At 29.5% G+C, this 16,587-nt stretch overlaps 2 protein-coding genes across 3 annotated transcripts; both read left to right on the top strand.

The window, feature by feature from the left end:
- The first annotated feature begins 4,567 nt into the window (after positions 1–4,567).
- Positions 4,568–10,352, top strand: LOC108220157 (AUGMIN subunit 4). Of its 2 annotated transcripts, XM_017393839.2 has the most exons (13): positions 4,568–4,808; positions 5,007–5,054; positions 5,129–5,254; positions 5,585–5,938; positions 6,141–6,237; positions 6,600–6,639; positions 7,020–7,113; positions 7,210–7,281; positions 7,446–7,504; positions 9,340–9,408; positions 9,485–9,536; positions 9,813–9,890; positions 9,979–10,352. In XM_017393839.2, exons 1-13 carry the CDS (start codon positions 4,689–4,691, stop codon positions 10,045–10,047), a joined length of 1,278 nt encoding a protein of 425 aa, XP_017249328.2. In that variant the 5' UTR covers positions 4,568–4,688; the 3' UTR covers positions 10,048–10,352. The 2 variants fall into 2 exon arrangements, 1 of the variants encoding a protein (XP_017249328.2); XR_001806692.2 differs by lacking the exon at positions 9,979–10,352 and having other exon boundaries at positions 4,582–4,808; positions 9,336–9,408.
- Positions 10,353–15,205: 4,853 nt separating this feature from the next.
- LOC108222256 (protein translation factor SUI1 homolog) lies at positions 15,206–15,861 on the top strand. Its single transcript, XM_017396183.2, has 2 exons — positions 15,206–15,327; positions 15,431–15,861. The coding sequence occupies exon 2, from the start codon at positions 15,457–15,459 to the stop codon at positions 15,787–15,789; it is 333 nt and encodes a 110-aa protein (XP_017251672.1). The 5' UTR covers positions 15,206–15,327; positions 15,431–15,456; the 3' UTR covers positions 15,790–15,861.
- The last annotated feature ends 726 nt before the right edge of the window (positions 15,862–16,587 follow it).

Here is a 16,587-nt window from a genome sequence, read left to right as displayed (position 1 = left end):
ATTCGATTGTATAAATATATGCTTTTACTATTGTTTATCAAAATAAAGTACTTTTATTATTGATGAAAAGTAAAATAAATAATATAAATAAGCGCTTATAGCTCCTTATATCAGGTTTTCTAAAAGTTTTATATCTTGTTCTATCTGTAAGTTGGCAGAGATTAGTAATCATAAAAATAAATTATACTCCCTTTGTTTTGAAATATAAGTCGTTTTGACTTTTTGACACATATTTCTAAATATTTTGACCCTATAGTTAAAATTATTATTTTCCGAATTTTCTTCCTTTGAATAAAAATATATGATTAATATTATAATTCAGTAAAAGAAAATTTTAAAAATAATAATTTTAGCTATTTGGTCAAAGGATTTAGAAGTGTGTGTCAAAAAGTCAAGCGACCTATATTTCAAAACGGAAGGATTACTGAGTACGTTTAATCCATTCATCAACAATTAATCTCATTTAATGAGCCATTGACCGTCAATGTAATTTATTGGGTCGTTAAGTATGTCATAGAAAAAATAAGAGATAAAAATGTAATTACTGATCACTGCACAAAATAAATTTTTATTGCATTTAGCAATACCCTACAAAAATTATGAACTTTTATAAGGGCCCTGGCGAGTGTGGATCCTCTGTCTCCTTGTTATGTCTCCTTATATGTCTTTTTTTTTATTGGTCAGTTTTTCACATCACGCGTGATCCTTTATCTCTTTTGCATTATCTTTTATGCATCAACTTTTATATTCTCGGTCACGTTATTTTGTTGCATAATATATTAACTCCACGATATATAGTTTTTGTTTTATCAAAAAATTTAGTATTACGTAGTTGTTTCTCTAAAGAATGTACTGGTGAATTTCTTCATATACCAATATATTTGCTTTACAAAAAAAATTCATTATATATAATTTAATTTTAGTAGATTAATTAAATATTATATAAGAAAACATTTCAATATTTTAATATAATTTTAGTCATAAATAAAGTATTTTTTTTGCTTTCTGATTTAATCACATTAAAGATATGTTTTCAAAATTTTGATTAATTATTAATATAGAAAATATAATATTAGAAATTACTATATAATCTACTTCTATATATTAAATGACAACCAAGGGCAAAAAGAGCAAATAAAAAGACTGTGAAATATCCATTATATCCCTATGTTAATTGTAATTATAAAATTACCAATAGATGATCCATTTATTATACTTGAAATATTAAGTATTAGTAATTAATACATTCACATAATAAATATCCATTTAATTACAGTAGTCACTTATTTATAACCGCTCATTAAAAAAATGAAATATGTGAATTGAACTTGAGATATTTAAACTAACTCTCATGTAAAATCTACGATCATAACTATTAAATTAAGATCTCTTGATTCTCATTTTATCAAAAAAGATCTCTTGATTCTCATTTTATCAAAAAAAATTATAATTTTTTTTACATGTGCAGATATCTTAAATTAATTTCGATTTAACTTAGTGTTGGTTCTAATATTATAATTAATTAGTTTTTATATTTTTACTGGAGTGATTTTGTTTACTAATCTTATTTTTAATCTCACACACAGATCATATTTATTAATTTAGAGTTTTACATTAATTATTGACACTAAATTTCATAGCAAATAGTAGATTTGTTACGTCTTGTGTTATAGAGGGGGAGTACAAAATTTTTTGTTTTAGGCATATATCTTGTGATCTAAAAAATATGATTGGTGATGGTGTTCAATAAAACTCTAACACTCAAGTGGCAAGTCAATTAACAATTAGCTAATGTTCAAAAATTTGAATTTCGATTTGACTTGATAAGCCTATTGAGTGACGAGTACTCATATTAGTTGAAGATTACTTATTTAAAAAAATGGATATGTTTATAAATTGATTTTAGATATTAATTCATTAATATATATATATATAAATTATATAATAATTTATAGTTTATGTTATAATATTATACAAAATTTTACAAATGTTAGATAATTATGTTATCATGTGAGATTTTTTCCGTTTTTTACTTGTTCTTTATTTTTCAATTTAATGTATAATCCAAGTTGTCCTGATTTATTTATTATTTTGGTAAATGAGGGCTACACCTTGTAAAATCTACTTCTATATATTAAATGACAACCAAGGGCAAAATGAGCCAATAAAATGATGGTGAAATCTCCATTATACCCTTGTGTTACATGTAATTACAAGATTACCAAGTGGTGGGTCATTTATTGTATTAAAACATTAAGTGTCAGTAATTAACTCATTTACATAATAAATATTCATTTTAATTACAGTTGTCCTTTATTTATGACCACTCATTATAAACGAATTGAAATAATAAATATTAATGTAGCTATTTACTTTACACAAAATAAATTTATGTGAGTTGGAGTTTAGATATATGATTAAACTCTCATGTAAACTCTCTACAATCATAATTGATAAATTAAAATATCTTAATTCCCATTTTATTAAAAAAAATTATAAATTTTTTACATGTGCGATTATCTTAAATTATTTATGATTTAACTTAATGTTAGTTCTAATATAGTAATTAATTAGCTCTTATACTTTTTGCAAAGTGATTTTGTTTACGAATCTTATTTTTAGTTACATACATATATGTATGTATGTATGTATTTATGTACGTATAATATGTATGTACGTATTTATATGTTTTCATATATGTAATGGTAAGTTCTATGGAGTACATAAAAACATTGGAGTATTGGAGTACAAATCATAATTTTTTAGTTTAATCATAAATAATAACTCTGATTATCCAAATTTATATATAATTTATCATTTATATGTAGTATTAAACATAAATGTCAATCAATCATTAATATATTTCAACTTTAACAAGCATTAAGATTGTTGTTCTGCTTATAAGTTATATTGCAGAACATAATGTCCTACAATTTATAAAAGTAACTAATCTATCTTTTGATGACAATTTTTATGTTGTAGAACATAATATGCAGGTTGCGGGATGTTTACAAGTATTGTAGAACAAAAAAATAAGATTCAGATGACTAGATTATATTTTATGAATCTTGTACTCCAATACTTCAATATTTTTTGTACTCCATAAAACTTGACTCGGTACAACCATATTTATTAAGTTGAAATTTTATCTTAATTTGTAATAACGAAATTTTACAACAAATCATAGATTTGTTAAATGGTGTATTGAAAAAGTGGGAGTACAAAAAAAATACTACGTATATCGTGTGATTCAAATATTATCATCAGAGTGATGGTGTTCAAATGAAACTCTGACGCTCGAGTGACAAGTCATTAAATGCTAACTAATGTTCTAAAAAGTGAATTTTAATTTGACTCGATAATCTTATCAATAATAAATACTCAAAATAATCGACAAGTACTTACTTAAACAGTTTGCATGCATTTATAAACTAATTTTAGAGATTAAACTATTAAAAAAGATGTGTATTATATGATAAATTTCATTAAAAAACTTTACAGGTTATCTGGGATCTTTTCTCTTTTTTTTTAACCTGTTTTTTTTAAATATATAATCCTCTTATAAGCATGTTTTATATAGTATGTCCATCAGTGTTCGAACTTATCTCTTTTTAATAATCGTTGCACATGAACATATTAAATAAATTATAATTATCCTACTATTTCATGGGTTTGCCTATATGATTCACTCAAACGCGCTTGTAATTTTTATCGTTCATAAACACATTTTATTATGTTTGATTGAAAACACGCTGAAAAATTGCAATATAAACCTCTTTCATATGCAATTTTACAGTGTCAATTCGAGCTATATGGAAATTTGTCAGTTATGTTGAATCAGTTATCATGGATATTATTAGTTTATTGTAAAATATATGTCTAAAAATTCAATAAAATTAATATTTTATAAAAAAATTCAAAATTTGAACTATTAATCAAAATATATTATATGAAAAATAATTTATAAATGACGGGCCCGCGCCTCGCACGGGCTTTTACGCTAGTATTATATTTATATCGCATACAAAAATTTAGTTGATTATGTACCATATAAAATAATATTTCAATAATAAAGAGGAACCTTATACAAAAATTTGAAAAAGTGTGACCGTGAAAAACTATCTGAGAAAGAATAAAAAGAAACTATAGATCACGTGCAGATAAAAAAATCGACCAATCGAAAGAATGGAAATATAGAACTGACCAATAAAAAAGAAGGAGTATAAAAGGAGACACGAAAAGGGGACAGAGGATGCGGACTCGGCCCTGGCATACATAGCGCCGCTTTAAAATTAAAAAATATACTCCCTCCGTCCCTAACATTACTTTACACTTTCTTTTTTGGGTGTCCTGTCCAATTCTTTACATTTCAAAACTTATTGAAAATAGTCGATGAGTCCCACCAATTCTCCACTTTTCTTTCCTTTTCACACTACTTTTACTCCACTATCTTTTTTTTATACATTAAAAATCAATGAGTCACACCACTTCACCCACTTTTTTTTTCTCTTTACCCCTGTTTTATTCATATTTATTAACCTCCGTGCCCAATCCTATGAAATGGGAGGGACGGAGGGAGTATATACACACGCGCGGAGGAGGGAGTGGGCTGGGTGGCTGGATCTAAAAGCTGCAGGTAGCGGGCCAGCGACGCAAATTAGAATTCAAAATCAGCAGGGTGAACGAAAATGGTGAAGGGGCAAAACCTACCGGCCGATGTAACTCAACTTATCGATCAATTGGAACGCCATTGCTTGGCTCCTGATGGATCTCTCGTCTCCAAATCCGCTCATTATGATCTCCAACTCGTAAACTCTCTCTCTCTCTCTCCCCCTGTCTCTCTCTCTCTCTCTCTCTCTCTCTCTCTCTCTCATATGTATGTTTGTAGTGAGTATCTGTATATCAACTATATCTAGGCTGTTCCTTACATCCATTCATTCATTTTAGGCACATTTGAAGTGTTAGTGTGCTAAACTGTTAATTAACTTTAATTGTGGACGCTGCAGGCAAGAGAAGAAATGGCCAGGGAGAGATTGCGCTATTTGGAAGCAATGGTATCTTTTTGTGATCAATTAGGGTTTTATTTTAATTTGCTGGATATATTTTGTAGATGATTATATTTTTGTAGGCTGTATATTGTGAAACAAATGCAATGGTAGAGGATTACCAGCAGGCACTTTCCGTCGCTAGTCTTGGCAGCACTCGTGATGTTCAGTCTCTATATCCTCAGCTTGGCTTGAAAAGCTCTCCTCAGGTTTCTGCCTCTTGACTGTCTGTCTGAGCTCAATTCTTTTCTTAATTCCTTTTTATTTTTGGTGGTTTTGTTTCCTTTGATGATCTATTATTTGTGTTTCTAGTTTATCTACTTTAGTGAGTTGAAGGCATTTTGTGTTATCTTAGGTTGCTAGACCACTCTTTGAATACAGTCAATAGCCAAGTACCTCATTAGACGAAAGTTATATTTTTTTCAGTAGAAGTCTAGAAAGATGCTCGACATGTTATGAGAGATTTGCGTAGTACTTATTATCCTCAGGGTGTAGTTTGTTTTGATTATGAAGTAACAAAGTAAACATGTATAGTTCAGGTTTATGAGACCCTTGAGCATCGTTTGACGGTTGCTGAAGCAGCACAAAGATTGAGATTGCCAATGATATCAAAAGATGGGGAGGTTAATGAAGAAGAAATTGAAAAATGGAGCGCGATGTCAAGAAGCTCACTTGACAGTTCAAATACCAGTGTTACTATAACCTCAAGCTCAAACTCCACGAATTACACAAATCTGTCTGCAATTGGCCCTGGCGGCCCTTCAGGTAGTGTCTTCTCTAGCAATGCTACAGACACAGGACAACCTGAAGTTGGGGGTGTACCTGATCGATTTCTTGGAATAACTCCTAGTTATTTGTGGAGAACTCAACTTCAACAGGAACCTCTGTCAAATGTGAGATGATAAACAGTTTCTTTAAATACTTCTTTTTTTTGGCATTGTTTACACTATTTGACCTGCATTTACGAGTAAAAAATGTACATTTCTTTTGCCTTTTTGAGCTTTTTTTGATGGGTTTTACCCCTTTCTATGTGAAATCGTGAATTTGTTGTAGTTCAACTCAACAATATTATTGACAATATCGTTGAATTTATAGGATATGACAGAATATCAGATGCCATTGCTCCGCGAGATTGAGAGTCGTTTAAAAGCTAAATGTGATAAGTTAGCCGATGCCTTCATTGATGACATTGGTGAGACTTGATAACTGAATTTACCCTTGTACATAGCCACTTGTATTCCTACTCAGTTATACCAGTCATCCATGTGCACGACATACATGCCAAATTTATTCAAGATGAGAAATGGATTTTTGTTTGCAATTAGACTGAGAAGTGGATGGTTGTTGCCAAATAGGCCCTCTGGCGATTTTCGCTTTTCTTTATATTTTTGTTTCATTGCATGAGTCTCAAGAATGAGCTGGCTAACCTGTGTCACTTGTATGGGCTTGAGATATGATTCTTACCTAGCTGTTTATGTAATCCCTTATGTATATGTTAGTGCAAGACTGGGTTACACGTAATAAATTTATTTGAAACTTTACTTATTTGTTCAGATTCTTCATCTGGGAATTCAAGTGTCAGGCTTCCAGAAAGGTTTGTGGTTTTCCCATATCCACAGTGCTTATATTCTTTCTCATCAAGTCCTAGCCAATAAATTGACTCTTGATTAACTTCTGGGCTCTTTTCATGGCTCATCAGTGGAAATGATTAGCTAATATACAGAGTTCCTTTGAATTCCCGACCAGTCTTATTTCTCCAATTACAGTTTATCTTTGTGTTTTACTTATTTTTATCTTCAATGATTTTAATCCCTGCAAAATCTTATTCAAATCTACTATTAGTTTGTCCATTTCTAGAATAGTCATAATTAATTGAATACTTTGTGCCTCTTGTGGGTCATGATCTATTGAGCATTATCCGTCCTTATATTATGTCCTGATCAACAATTTCTTATCTTTTTGTGATACGAAAAGAGTAAAGTTAATTATTGAGGAGATTGAAAGGGAGGAAGCAGCTTTGCGTGAGGATCTATATTCTGCAGATAGGAAGTTTGCTGAGTATTATAATGTATGTGAAGAAGTTTACATGCGCATAATATATGTAGGTTTATCCTTGTTTGTTATTATTGCTACTTTACCCTATTTGTTTTTTTCTCTTGAAAAGGTCTTGGAGCAGATTCTTGGTGTGCTTATCAAGCTTGTCAAAGATTTGAAGTTGCAACATCAACATAAATATGTAAGCTTGCTTCTTCAAAGTCCATTGTGGTTAAGGCTATACATGAGACTTGATTATGTCTATGTTACACGTGTGTGTCAAATGTAGAACATAGATCCAGGTTTTCATTAGATTTTTCTCCCTTTATCATCAATGGATCCACTGAATTTAGTCATATTAAACAGGATAAACTGCAAAAAACTTGGCTATGCAAAAGATGTGAAACGATGAGCGCAAAGTTGAGGTTTGTCTCTCTAGCCTTTTTATCATCATTTTGTTGGACATTATGTATGTTTGTACTTGAAAAAATGGCTGGAAAGGAAAGTTACAAGTACCTGAATTTTCTAAATCGATATATCAGAAGTCCTTGTTCCTTTTAGCTTTATACTTCATACCTGATATTTGTATGTATATTGTACAACATGCATTATGTAGTTGGGAGTTTCTTTCCATTTCATTCTTTTCCATATTATTGTTCTCATCTTCATATTTGCGATTGTGTGTGTTGGTTTACTATTGTTCGCTTTGACGTTGTAGTGTACAGTCTTATTTTATTTGTCACTTGCTCATGCTATGCTCATGTGTAGCTTGATAATTGTTCTAAAATGTGAAGAGTAAGTAGTACGTACTTCATGAATAAAGTATATACAGTATTGGGCTCATTGCTGATTTTGTTTTGCTAGTACTATTATGTTTTTACTCAGAGTCGTTCTTGAGAATTTGGATGCCCGTGCAAAATCAACTAAAAGTGTCCTAGATAATCATAATTTTTTTAAAAAGAATAAGTAAAATCATTATAATATACTTCTAATTATTATTTGTCTAAATATAATTTTTTTATTTTATTTCATCTTTCACTCGCTTTGATAACATTGTTTACCTTAATTATGATTGGACTAGTTAGCAGCAAATCAAATATGTTTTAAGTAATATAAATTGCAAAAAAAAAAAATATGGGGTAATTGACAAGGTCAATAACATCTGAAATATTCAAAACACAATCAGTTTATCACACGACTTAATATCTTAATATTAATGTTGGCAATAATAGAGTGACATGAGTATATACTCAAATTCTAAATACTTTATTTATCAATCTATCTCTATGCGGAACTTTTAACTAATAAAAAATAGAATTTTATATATAATATATATGTATGATGATTACAACAATAATTATTACCTTCGATGATACCTGTGTAATTTATAGTTAAGGTCTTTAACTAAAATATATCTACTCTAAAATCGTTTCATATTAATTTCATTATGTAATATATGTGCAACCATACAACGTCAACTTTTATTAATTCAATCTCATACTTTTCCTCGTGATTTAAATCATCATAATGGATCTAAAGACGCCAATAACAATTTCACATGCATACATTTTTAACTAATTTATGTTAATATATTTTGTTATTAATTTATCATATGTATATAAATATCATATATGAAAATTAAGTCCTCCTTGAACAAAGGGCCCTATATGGTTGCACACTCCGAACATGCTCAAGCACCCCGCTGTATATACCTTCATGAAAAAACAGCTCAACTTTGACTTGTGTTACTTCTTTGATCTGACAAATTATCTGTCCATCTATTAAAAGAAGATATTATTTTCTTGTCAAGAGAAAAGTATTTTTAATCTCAATCAGTTTGTAGATTACATTACAGTTTTTTTTAAATCACGTGCTTCCAACAAAAATTTCTTTCTGCTTATAGGAAAGAATTCTTTAATGCTCGTAAGATTTAGCTATACATTTGTGAACGAAGCAGACTATTAATAGAAGCTGTTTAAACCCAGTACTGTCACATATTAATGTTAGCTTGATAATTCTTTTAAAATGTAAAGAATTAGTATGTACTTCCTCAGTGAAAGTATATACGATATCGGGTCCATTCTTTTTATTTCCTGAGACTATTAAGTTTATATCTATGAAAAACACCTCACTGTGACTTGTATGTTAATATTTTAATCTGGAAAATCATTTATCCATCTTATTTTAAAAGAAAGAAATCTTCCTAACACAATCAGTTTGTAGATTACTAATTTATATAAACTTTCTGTTTGTAAGACAGAGTTTTGGAGCATATTCTCCTGCTGGATACTTACACCAATGAATCAATTCCAGCTCTGCACAAAATTAGGTAAACAATGTTTATGTTTAAAATCTTTCGGTCCCTGGTTCATATGGAAGAATCTTAGTTTTATCTTTTGTTTCAGGAAGTATCTAGTTGAAGCTACAGAAGAGGCTTCTCTCTCCTATAACAAAGCGGTACTTTTTCATCACTTTTTAGAATACTCTCTCCTTGATACAGATCTCATGTGGACTTTAAAAATTAATTATATAATATATGAATCCCAAAGCAAAACACTTTTTGCAATTAGGTACTACTTCTGGCAAACTTACAATTGTAATCCTGGTAATAGGCAAAATATCTGGAACCAACTTAATTATTTAATTATTTATGCTGTTGTTTAATGAGATAAGTAAATTGAATAGTTTGAAACGGTTTTACCAAACCTTTGGTGTCCCATGTTCTATTCTTAGGTTACACGACTTCGGGAATATTTAGGTGTGGACCCTCACTTTGACACCATTGCAAGGCAGTACCATGACATAGTGCAGGTGAGTATTGATGTTTGAGATTAGTCAAATTTGTTCCAATTTTATTTTTCAGTGAAGTGTGAACTGACAATTTTGTTTGTTGCCACAGAAACTGGAAAATATGCAATGGACGATTCACCAAGTTGAAATGGATCTGAAGCGCTTACCAAGCAACTGAGAAGAAGAGCAGTAGTTCAATGGACCCTTCATTTTTATTGTACCATAACTGAATTATTTTATAGTAATAGGCAATGGGGGGCTGGGGGCAATTGTGTTTTGTGTTGTGCATGACGGTTTGAGAAATTTTTGGTATGTACGAGTGATAATACTTGTATACTGTGATAATACGAGTTAAAAGTAAAAGCTGCTTATGAGATGAAGGGCCTCACTGGGCAAGTTTAAAATAATCTATACTTGTATACTGTGATAATACGCATGAGTATTATTTGGTTATGCTTATTTTTTCCCATGATTCTTTGGTCATCTCTGAATTATTATTACTTAACAAAATGAAAAAAAATTAATAGTAAAACAAGAAGTAGAAGTCTCTTATTTTTATATCATTAAATAATTTTAAAGACTAAGAATACTTGTGATATATTGTAAAATAAAAACTTCATCATTATTCTTTTAAAAATAATCTATAATTGGATGAATATCTTTTTATCGAACATTTATAATATATAAATAATATTATAAAAATTAAATCTTTAAAAAAATCAATAATATTTTAATGAATTGCAATATAATATTTTATAATTTTTCATATAAAAAAGAATATAATGAAGCTAAAAATAGAATTGTAATGTGTTCTACTCGAAAAAAATACGAATCATTATATAATTTTTTTTAACTCTAACTTGTTCTACTTCCGGAAAATACTAATTATCATGTCACATTTTTTAACTTTAACATTGTTTACTTTAATACAGACAATAATATTCTTTTACTTATAAAAAATATGGTTTCAAATTAATCGAAAAACACATCATCACATATTAATATTTACAAGTTGTAATAAAAATGTTTATTGATTATACTACCGATCTACAATATAAAATAATTTAAAAATTAAATTTTAAAAAAAATATCAGTCGATTAATATATTTTAGTCATATTTTGATTCATTAGTACTAACTGACCAAATGATTTTAAAATTTCAGTTACATATAATAAATTTTTCGAATCATATAGTAGCCCATGTTTCGCAAGGGTTTAAAACTAATATTTATAATAAAGGAGTTAAACAAACAAAACGCTATACATTTCACTCCAAAATTAAAAAAGCTAGATTACCGGTATTATTAGGTATTTGGGCCATGATTTCCCACTACGTTATTTTGGACATTATATGTGTATTTTGTGAGATGTATGGGACCTTCTTTCTGTAGTAAACAAGTTTAAATTAAAAAGAAAATTTTGTAAATTATCTATTTAAAATTATAATCTGTGATTATTTTTTATCAATTAAATTATATCATGAAAAGATGGTAAACATATATTTTATTCATTTTGTATTGAGTTTGTGGTTTTATGTTTTTCCAGTACCTCTATCTTAAAATGTTCATTTTAATAATCTTGAAAATAAAATAGTTTAGGTTACATGTGCACTACACTTGTAATTTTGAGAACAAATATATTTAGAATACTAAGAAAGATACAATATGATATACTCCCTCTGTCCCATTTAATTGTATACGTTTCTTTTCAACTGTTCGACACGCATTTCAATGCTCTTATAAAATATAGTTTCGTAACTTATTTTTGAGATTTTCTTTTTCTAAATAAAAATATAACATCCAAACTTTAATTCAGAAAAAAAAAATTTTAAAAATAAATTACACAACTACACTTTACAGGAGCATTAAAGTCCGTGCCGCGTCCCCGTCCCCCAATGTATACAATTCAGGGGACGGAGGGAGTAACATTTTTACTCCAATAGATAATGTCAAGCTTGTCTTCTATGATTACATTCTTATATTTAAAGGACCAATACTAGAAAGATTAATGTACTGCAGTTTCAACAGTTTCTATCATTGAGTGTCTTATTATTGCAGGACTGATAGTCCAAACATGTAGGTGCAGAACTTGCAGATTAGAGAAAGGCGGAGTTGCAGGTGGTTGTCCCTTAATAAGTTACTCCCTCCGACCCCCTGAGTAGTATACATTGGGGGACGGGGACGCGGCACGGACTTTAATACTCTTATAAAATGTAGTTGTGCAATCTATTTTTAAAATTTTTCTTTTCTGAATTAAAGTTTGGATGTTATATTTTTATACAGAAAAAGAAAATCTCAAAAATAAGTTCCGGAACTATATTTTATAAGAGCATTGAAATGCGTGTCGAGCAGTGAAAAAGAAACGTATAGAATTAAATGGGACAGAGGAGTATATAGTAAAGTACACTTTCTGTACTCGCATTTTACTTAAGACATCACTTGCAATATTGTAATTTAAAATCGAGCACTTGTAATATCAATTTTTGTATTTCATTATATTTTATTGCATTCCGTTAATTTGGGTTAACTTCGTTAATAATTTAGACAGTAAAGTCCACTTTGTGTGCTCGCACTTTACTTAAAGTTCATTATGCGTACTTCACCCTTTATTGTAAAATTTCAATTAAAGCATTGCAAGTGATGTTTTTGAGTAAAGTGCGAGTACACAAAATGCACTTTACTCCTTAAATTATTAATGGAGTTAACTCGAATTAACGGAATACAACAAAGTGTTATGAAATACAAAGATTGATATTGCAAGTGCTCGATTTTGAACTATAATATGACAAATGGTGTCTTAAATAAAGTATGACAAATGTACTTTACTTTAAATCTTAATAGATGGTTGGTGGTTTGTTCTTTTGAAAGTAGATCTATTCAAAAATAACTAGGTTGAGAGGTCATTTATACCTTGATTATGAGAAATAATTTCGGTGGAAAAAGGTGTTCGACGTAGAAATTAAAAATATTTTTATATTAACATGATTTTTTATTGTAGTATAAAATTTAATTTTTGCGAGTGATAGTTATTTTTTATCCATGCCAATGTGATGCCAAAGAAGAGTTCCTTTTAGGTATGACATGTCAGTTTTCGGGGAGATGATAAAAAAATGACCTGCCCACGCTAGTCCCAAAAATCTACACCATATATAATTATTTTGATCACTATAATAAGTAAAAACATTTGTAAACTTCTTTGTATGCGTGTCAAGTTTTTCCTATTATATGTAATTAGCACTATAGTGCATGTGAAGCACAAGCATGTACTTGTACGAATATTGCAAGTTTTGCAGTGCAAATGATAAAAATTTATTGTTGTGCTAGATTTGGATCCTTGTTGTAGTGTGATCCAAATATATCTTTATTTGTTTGAGCGTTGCACAAGTCATTAATGTGAGTTGGAAATCATTGTCATTAAAAAATACAAATAAAGTATCATTATGATATTTTTTCTACAAGTGGAGTATCAGCTTTATCTTCAACTCATTGCGGCGTATCATCCTAATACTACTCTGATGGTAGAATATCTCCTGGATCATTAAAATAATGTAATCAAAGTATTACAGTGATTTTACTCTATCAGTAGAGTATCCCCTTTATCTTCAACTGGCTGTAACGTATCATCCTGATACTCCTCTGACAGTGGAGTAACTTCTGGATATTTACGACCCCTTCTTATTTAATATTCAAATTTTGGGATAAATGTTGTTAAAAATATGATATTTCGACTAGATATTCACCCTGAACCGGTTGTGACATAGTACAATCAATTTTTGTGGGTATTTAAGGTCCTCCTAACTGAATATTTGTATTTTGGTTAAATAGTTTTTTTTTAGACACGGGCATGTTGGGTATTTAGAGTCTTTTCTTACTAAATATTTATATTTTGATCAAATATTTTTATAAAATTAGATATTGTGACCGGTTATTCACTTAAGAATTTTAGTAAACTTTTTTATATGTGTGTGTGTTTGTTTGTGTGTGTGTATGTGTGTTGTTTCAGTATATCCCAGTGAAATAACACACAAATACTCTTCAACCAGTGAAGTATAAACCTTGATACTCAATTGGTTGTAACATATTAACATGACAATCCGCTTACAATCAAATTTTTATGAGTATTTAAGACTCTCTTTATTGAATATTCGTATTTTAGTTAAATGTTGTTGATGCACATACATATTTTCATACGGGTGGATGCTTCTATCTCTATCATTTTTCGACAATTTATATGATTGAGAGTTTATTATTGTGTTAAATTTGGGTCCTTGTTATTGTAGTGCGATATATACCTGTCTTTTATGTTTGAGCGTTACATTAACTGTTAATTTTACACTAACCGTTAATGTGAATTAAAAATAGTTGTCCTTAAAGTAGTATGAGAAAAATATAAAACTGATATTTGTCTGTTAGAGAGTATGAACTTGATATTCAACATCCCGATACTCATTCAACAGTGGAGTATCTTCTAAGTATTTAGGTACTTTCTTATTCAATATTGGTCAAATGTTGTTTGAAATTAGATAATTTAATGGGTAGATTTAATTAACGTAATTTTGTTAAATATTATTGTATAATGGATATTCTGAGCCTTAATTTTAATCTCCCCCGCCCACACACATATGCTCACATATAAGTATATCGGCCGTAAATAAATTATTTTATTATAAATACATTGATGATATTATTAATTAAATGCCATTAATAATAAAATATTAATTAAAATTCAATTATGAAATAATTAATATTTTACATTAATCAAACATATTAATTACAAATAGTTAATTACATGTATTAACAAAAGGAGGTCAACATAATAATTACAAATTTGTTATGAAGTAATTACTAGTTTAGATATTATTATGTATATTAATTATGAACAATTAATTACATATATTAATGAAATAGAAGGTCAAAGAATATTTTTATTAATAATAACATGTGACTTCTTGAACTATTACATGTATAAATTTTTTTTGAAAATTATATTACTTCATTATATTCAAAAGGAAAAGTATTATAGATAATTTATCAGATATTATTCTAAGATAAGATGGTACTTGCAGTACTATAGTATACTACTATGGGCCGATTATACTATTATAGTACATGTCGCCGGAACAATCCGGACTAAACCAGTGCGTTCTATCTATGCATTATCTATTTATGAATTCACCCTACATTATAATAAGTAGTAAAAACAAATCAAGAAAATCCATTTTTAAAAACATAAGGTGGCCTCATCTCGGCCGTCCATTATAAAATGCAGGCGAATAAGAAAGATTTAATATAAATAGACAAGGTGCATATTGAGAAATGAATACAAGCCATTGGAATAAAACAAATTGAATAAATTTAGTAGTGGATGAGGAACCTCCAATCCTCGTATATAAATTAGCCCCAGTCCGCAAAGAAAAAAAATCATAAAAAGAAAATTCTGAATCTGTTGCCTGGGTGAGGTAAATGATGTTACGAGTAAATATGATGTTTGTGTGTTTGATATATGTATACTCCTTCCGTCCCAAAATGAATGACCTTTTGACTTTCGCAAATGATTGACAGGTTGATCGGGGAAAGAAGAAGGGTACATGGTTGATATACAAGTCCAGATCCCAGCATCTTTCGATCCATTTGCTGAGGCGGAATTAACAGATGCAACAGAAGAATATGTTCATATTCGCATCCAGCAGAGGAATGGAAGGAAGAGCTTGACGACCGTTCAAGGGCTGAAGAAAGAACTTAGCTACGACAAGATTCTCAAGGATTTCAAGAAGGCTTTTTGTTGTAATGGTACTGTTGTGAATGACAAAGAGCTTGGAAAGGTCATTCAGCTCCAAGGCGATCAGCGCAAGAACGTCTCTACGTTTCTTGTCCAGGCCGGGATTGTCAAGAAAGATCGGATCAAGGTTCATGGTTTTTGAGGACCATTACTTTCCTCATGTTGCCTTTTATTACTCTTTATAATTATAATAAACTACTTTCTTTCTCTTTTATTTCTTTCTTTTCATTCCTTACCTTTACCTTCACTATCCTAAACCATCTGAGTAATCACGCTCGCCTCCACAACTCGACTGAACAATAACGGGTTTTTCTCTTAAGTCCAAAATTGTGTTTGTAAAAATACTTCGTCATTTTTTAAATATTTTATAAAAATATCAAATTTTTGAAAATATTTATAAAAATATTGTATGCGACCTATTACAAGCAACCATACTTGCAACCAGATGCAATTATATTTGCAACTCCTGCGGGGCCAATTAACTGAAATTGCATCTAGTTGCCGATCGTATTTTGCAAATTTTTTCGAAAAAGTTAAAATTTTTATAATTTTGTTCAAAAGATAATAAAATCACAAAGAAAGCTTAAAAAATGTACTATTCTTTGTAAATTCCCATTAATCATTAGACAAGGGTGGTAATACCGGGATCAAGAACATATTAAGAGGAATCTGACTCAAATGATTTTTAAAATTTCATAATTTTATATTCAAAACTTGAATTGTGTTATATAATAATATATATTGAAAGATAGTTGAGAGAGCTAAACAAGAGAGGAAGAAGGAGAGACCATTCTATTTTTCATGTAAGCCATTTGTAAGATTGTACAAGTGGCTTTATATAGCCCATCATAGAATAAGTTACAAGACAACTGAAAAGTCAAAGGTCACATCCATTATGAATGGATAACCAAAAAGCCAAAAGTCATGTCAAACCAAAAAT

Source organism: Daucus carota, chromosome 5 (genome assembly GCF_001625215.2).
Source record: "Daucus carota subsp. sativus chromosome 5, DH1 v3.0, whole genome shotgun sequence".
Classification (NCBI taxonomy): Eukaryota; Viridiplantae; Streptophyta; class Magnoliopsida; order Apiales; family Apiaceae; genus Daucus; species Daucus carota.
Note: the sequence above shows the minus strand (reverse complement) of the source record. Positions and strands in the feature narration are given on the sequence as shown.

What these genes read in the sequence shown, in the direction of transcription:
- LOC108220157 (XM_017393839.2), top strand. Translation starts at nt 4,689, where the DNA reads ATGGTGAAGGGGCAAAACCTACCGGCCGATGTAACTCAACTTATCGAT. An exon ending in TGCCTTCATTGATGACATTG is followed by an intron (nt 6,238 to 6,599) that starts GTGAGACTTGAT and finishes TTATTTGTTCAG; the next exon opens with ATTCTTCATCTGGGAATTCA. An exon ending in CTCTCTCCTATAACAAAGCG is followed by an intron (nt 9,537 to 9,812) that starts GTACTTTTTCAT and finishes TTCTATTCTTAG; the next exon opens with GTTACACGACTTCGGGAATA.
- LOC108222256 (XM_017396183.2), top strand. Translation starts at nt 15,457, where the DNA reads ATGGTTGATATACAAGTCCAGATCCCAGCATCTTTCGATCCATTTGCT.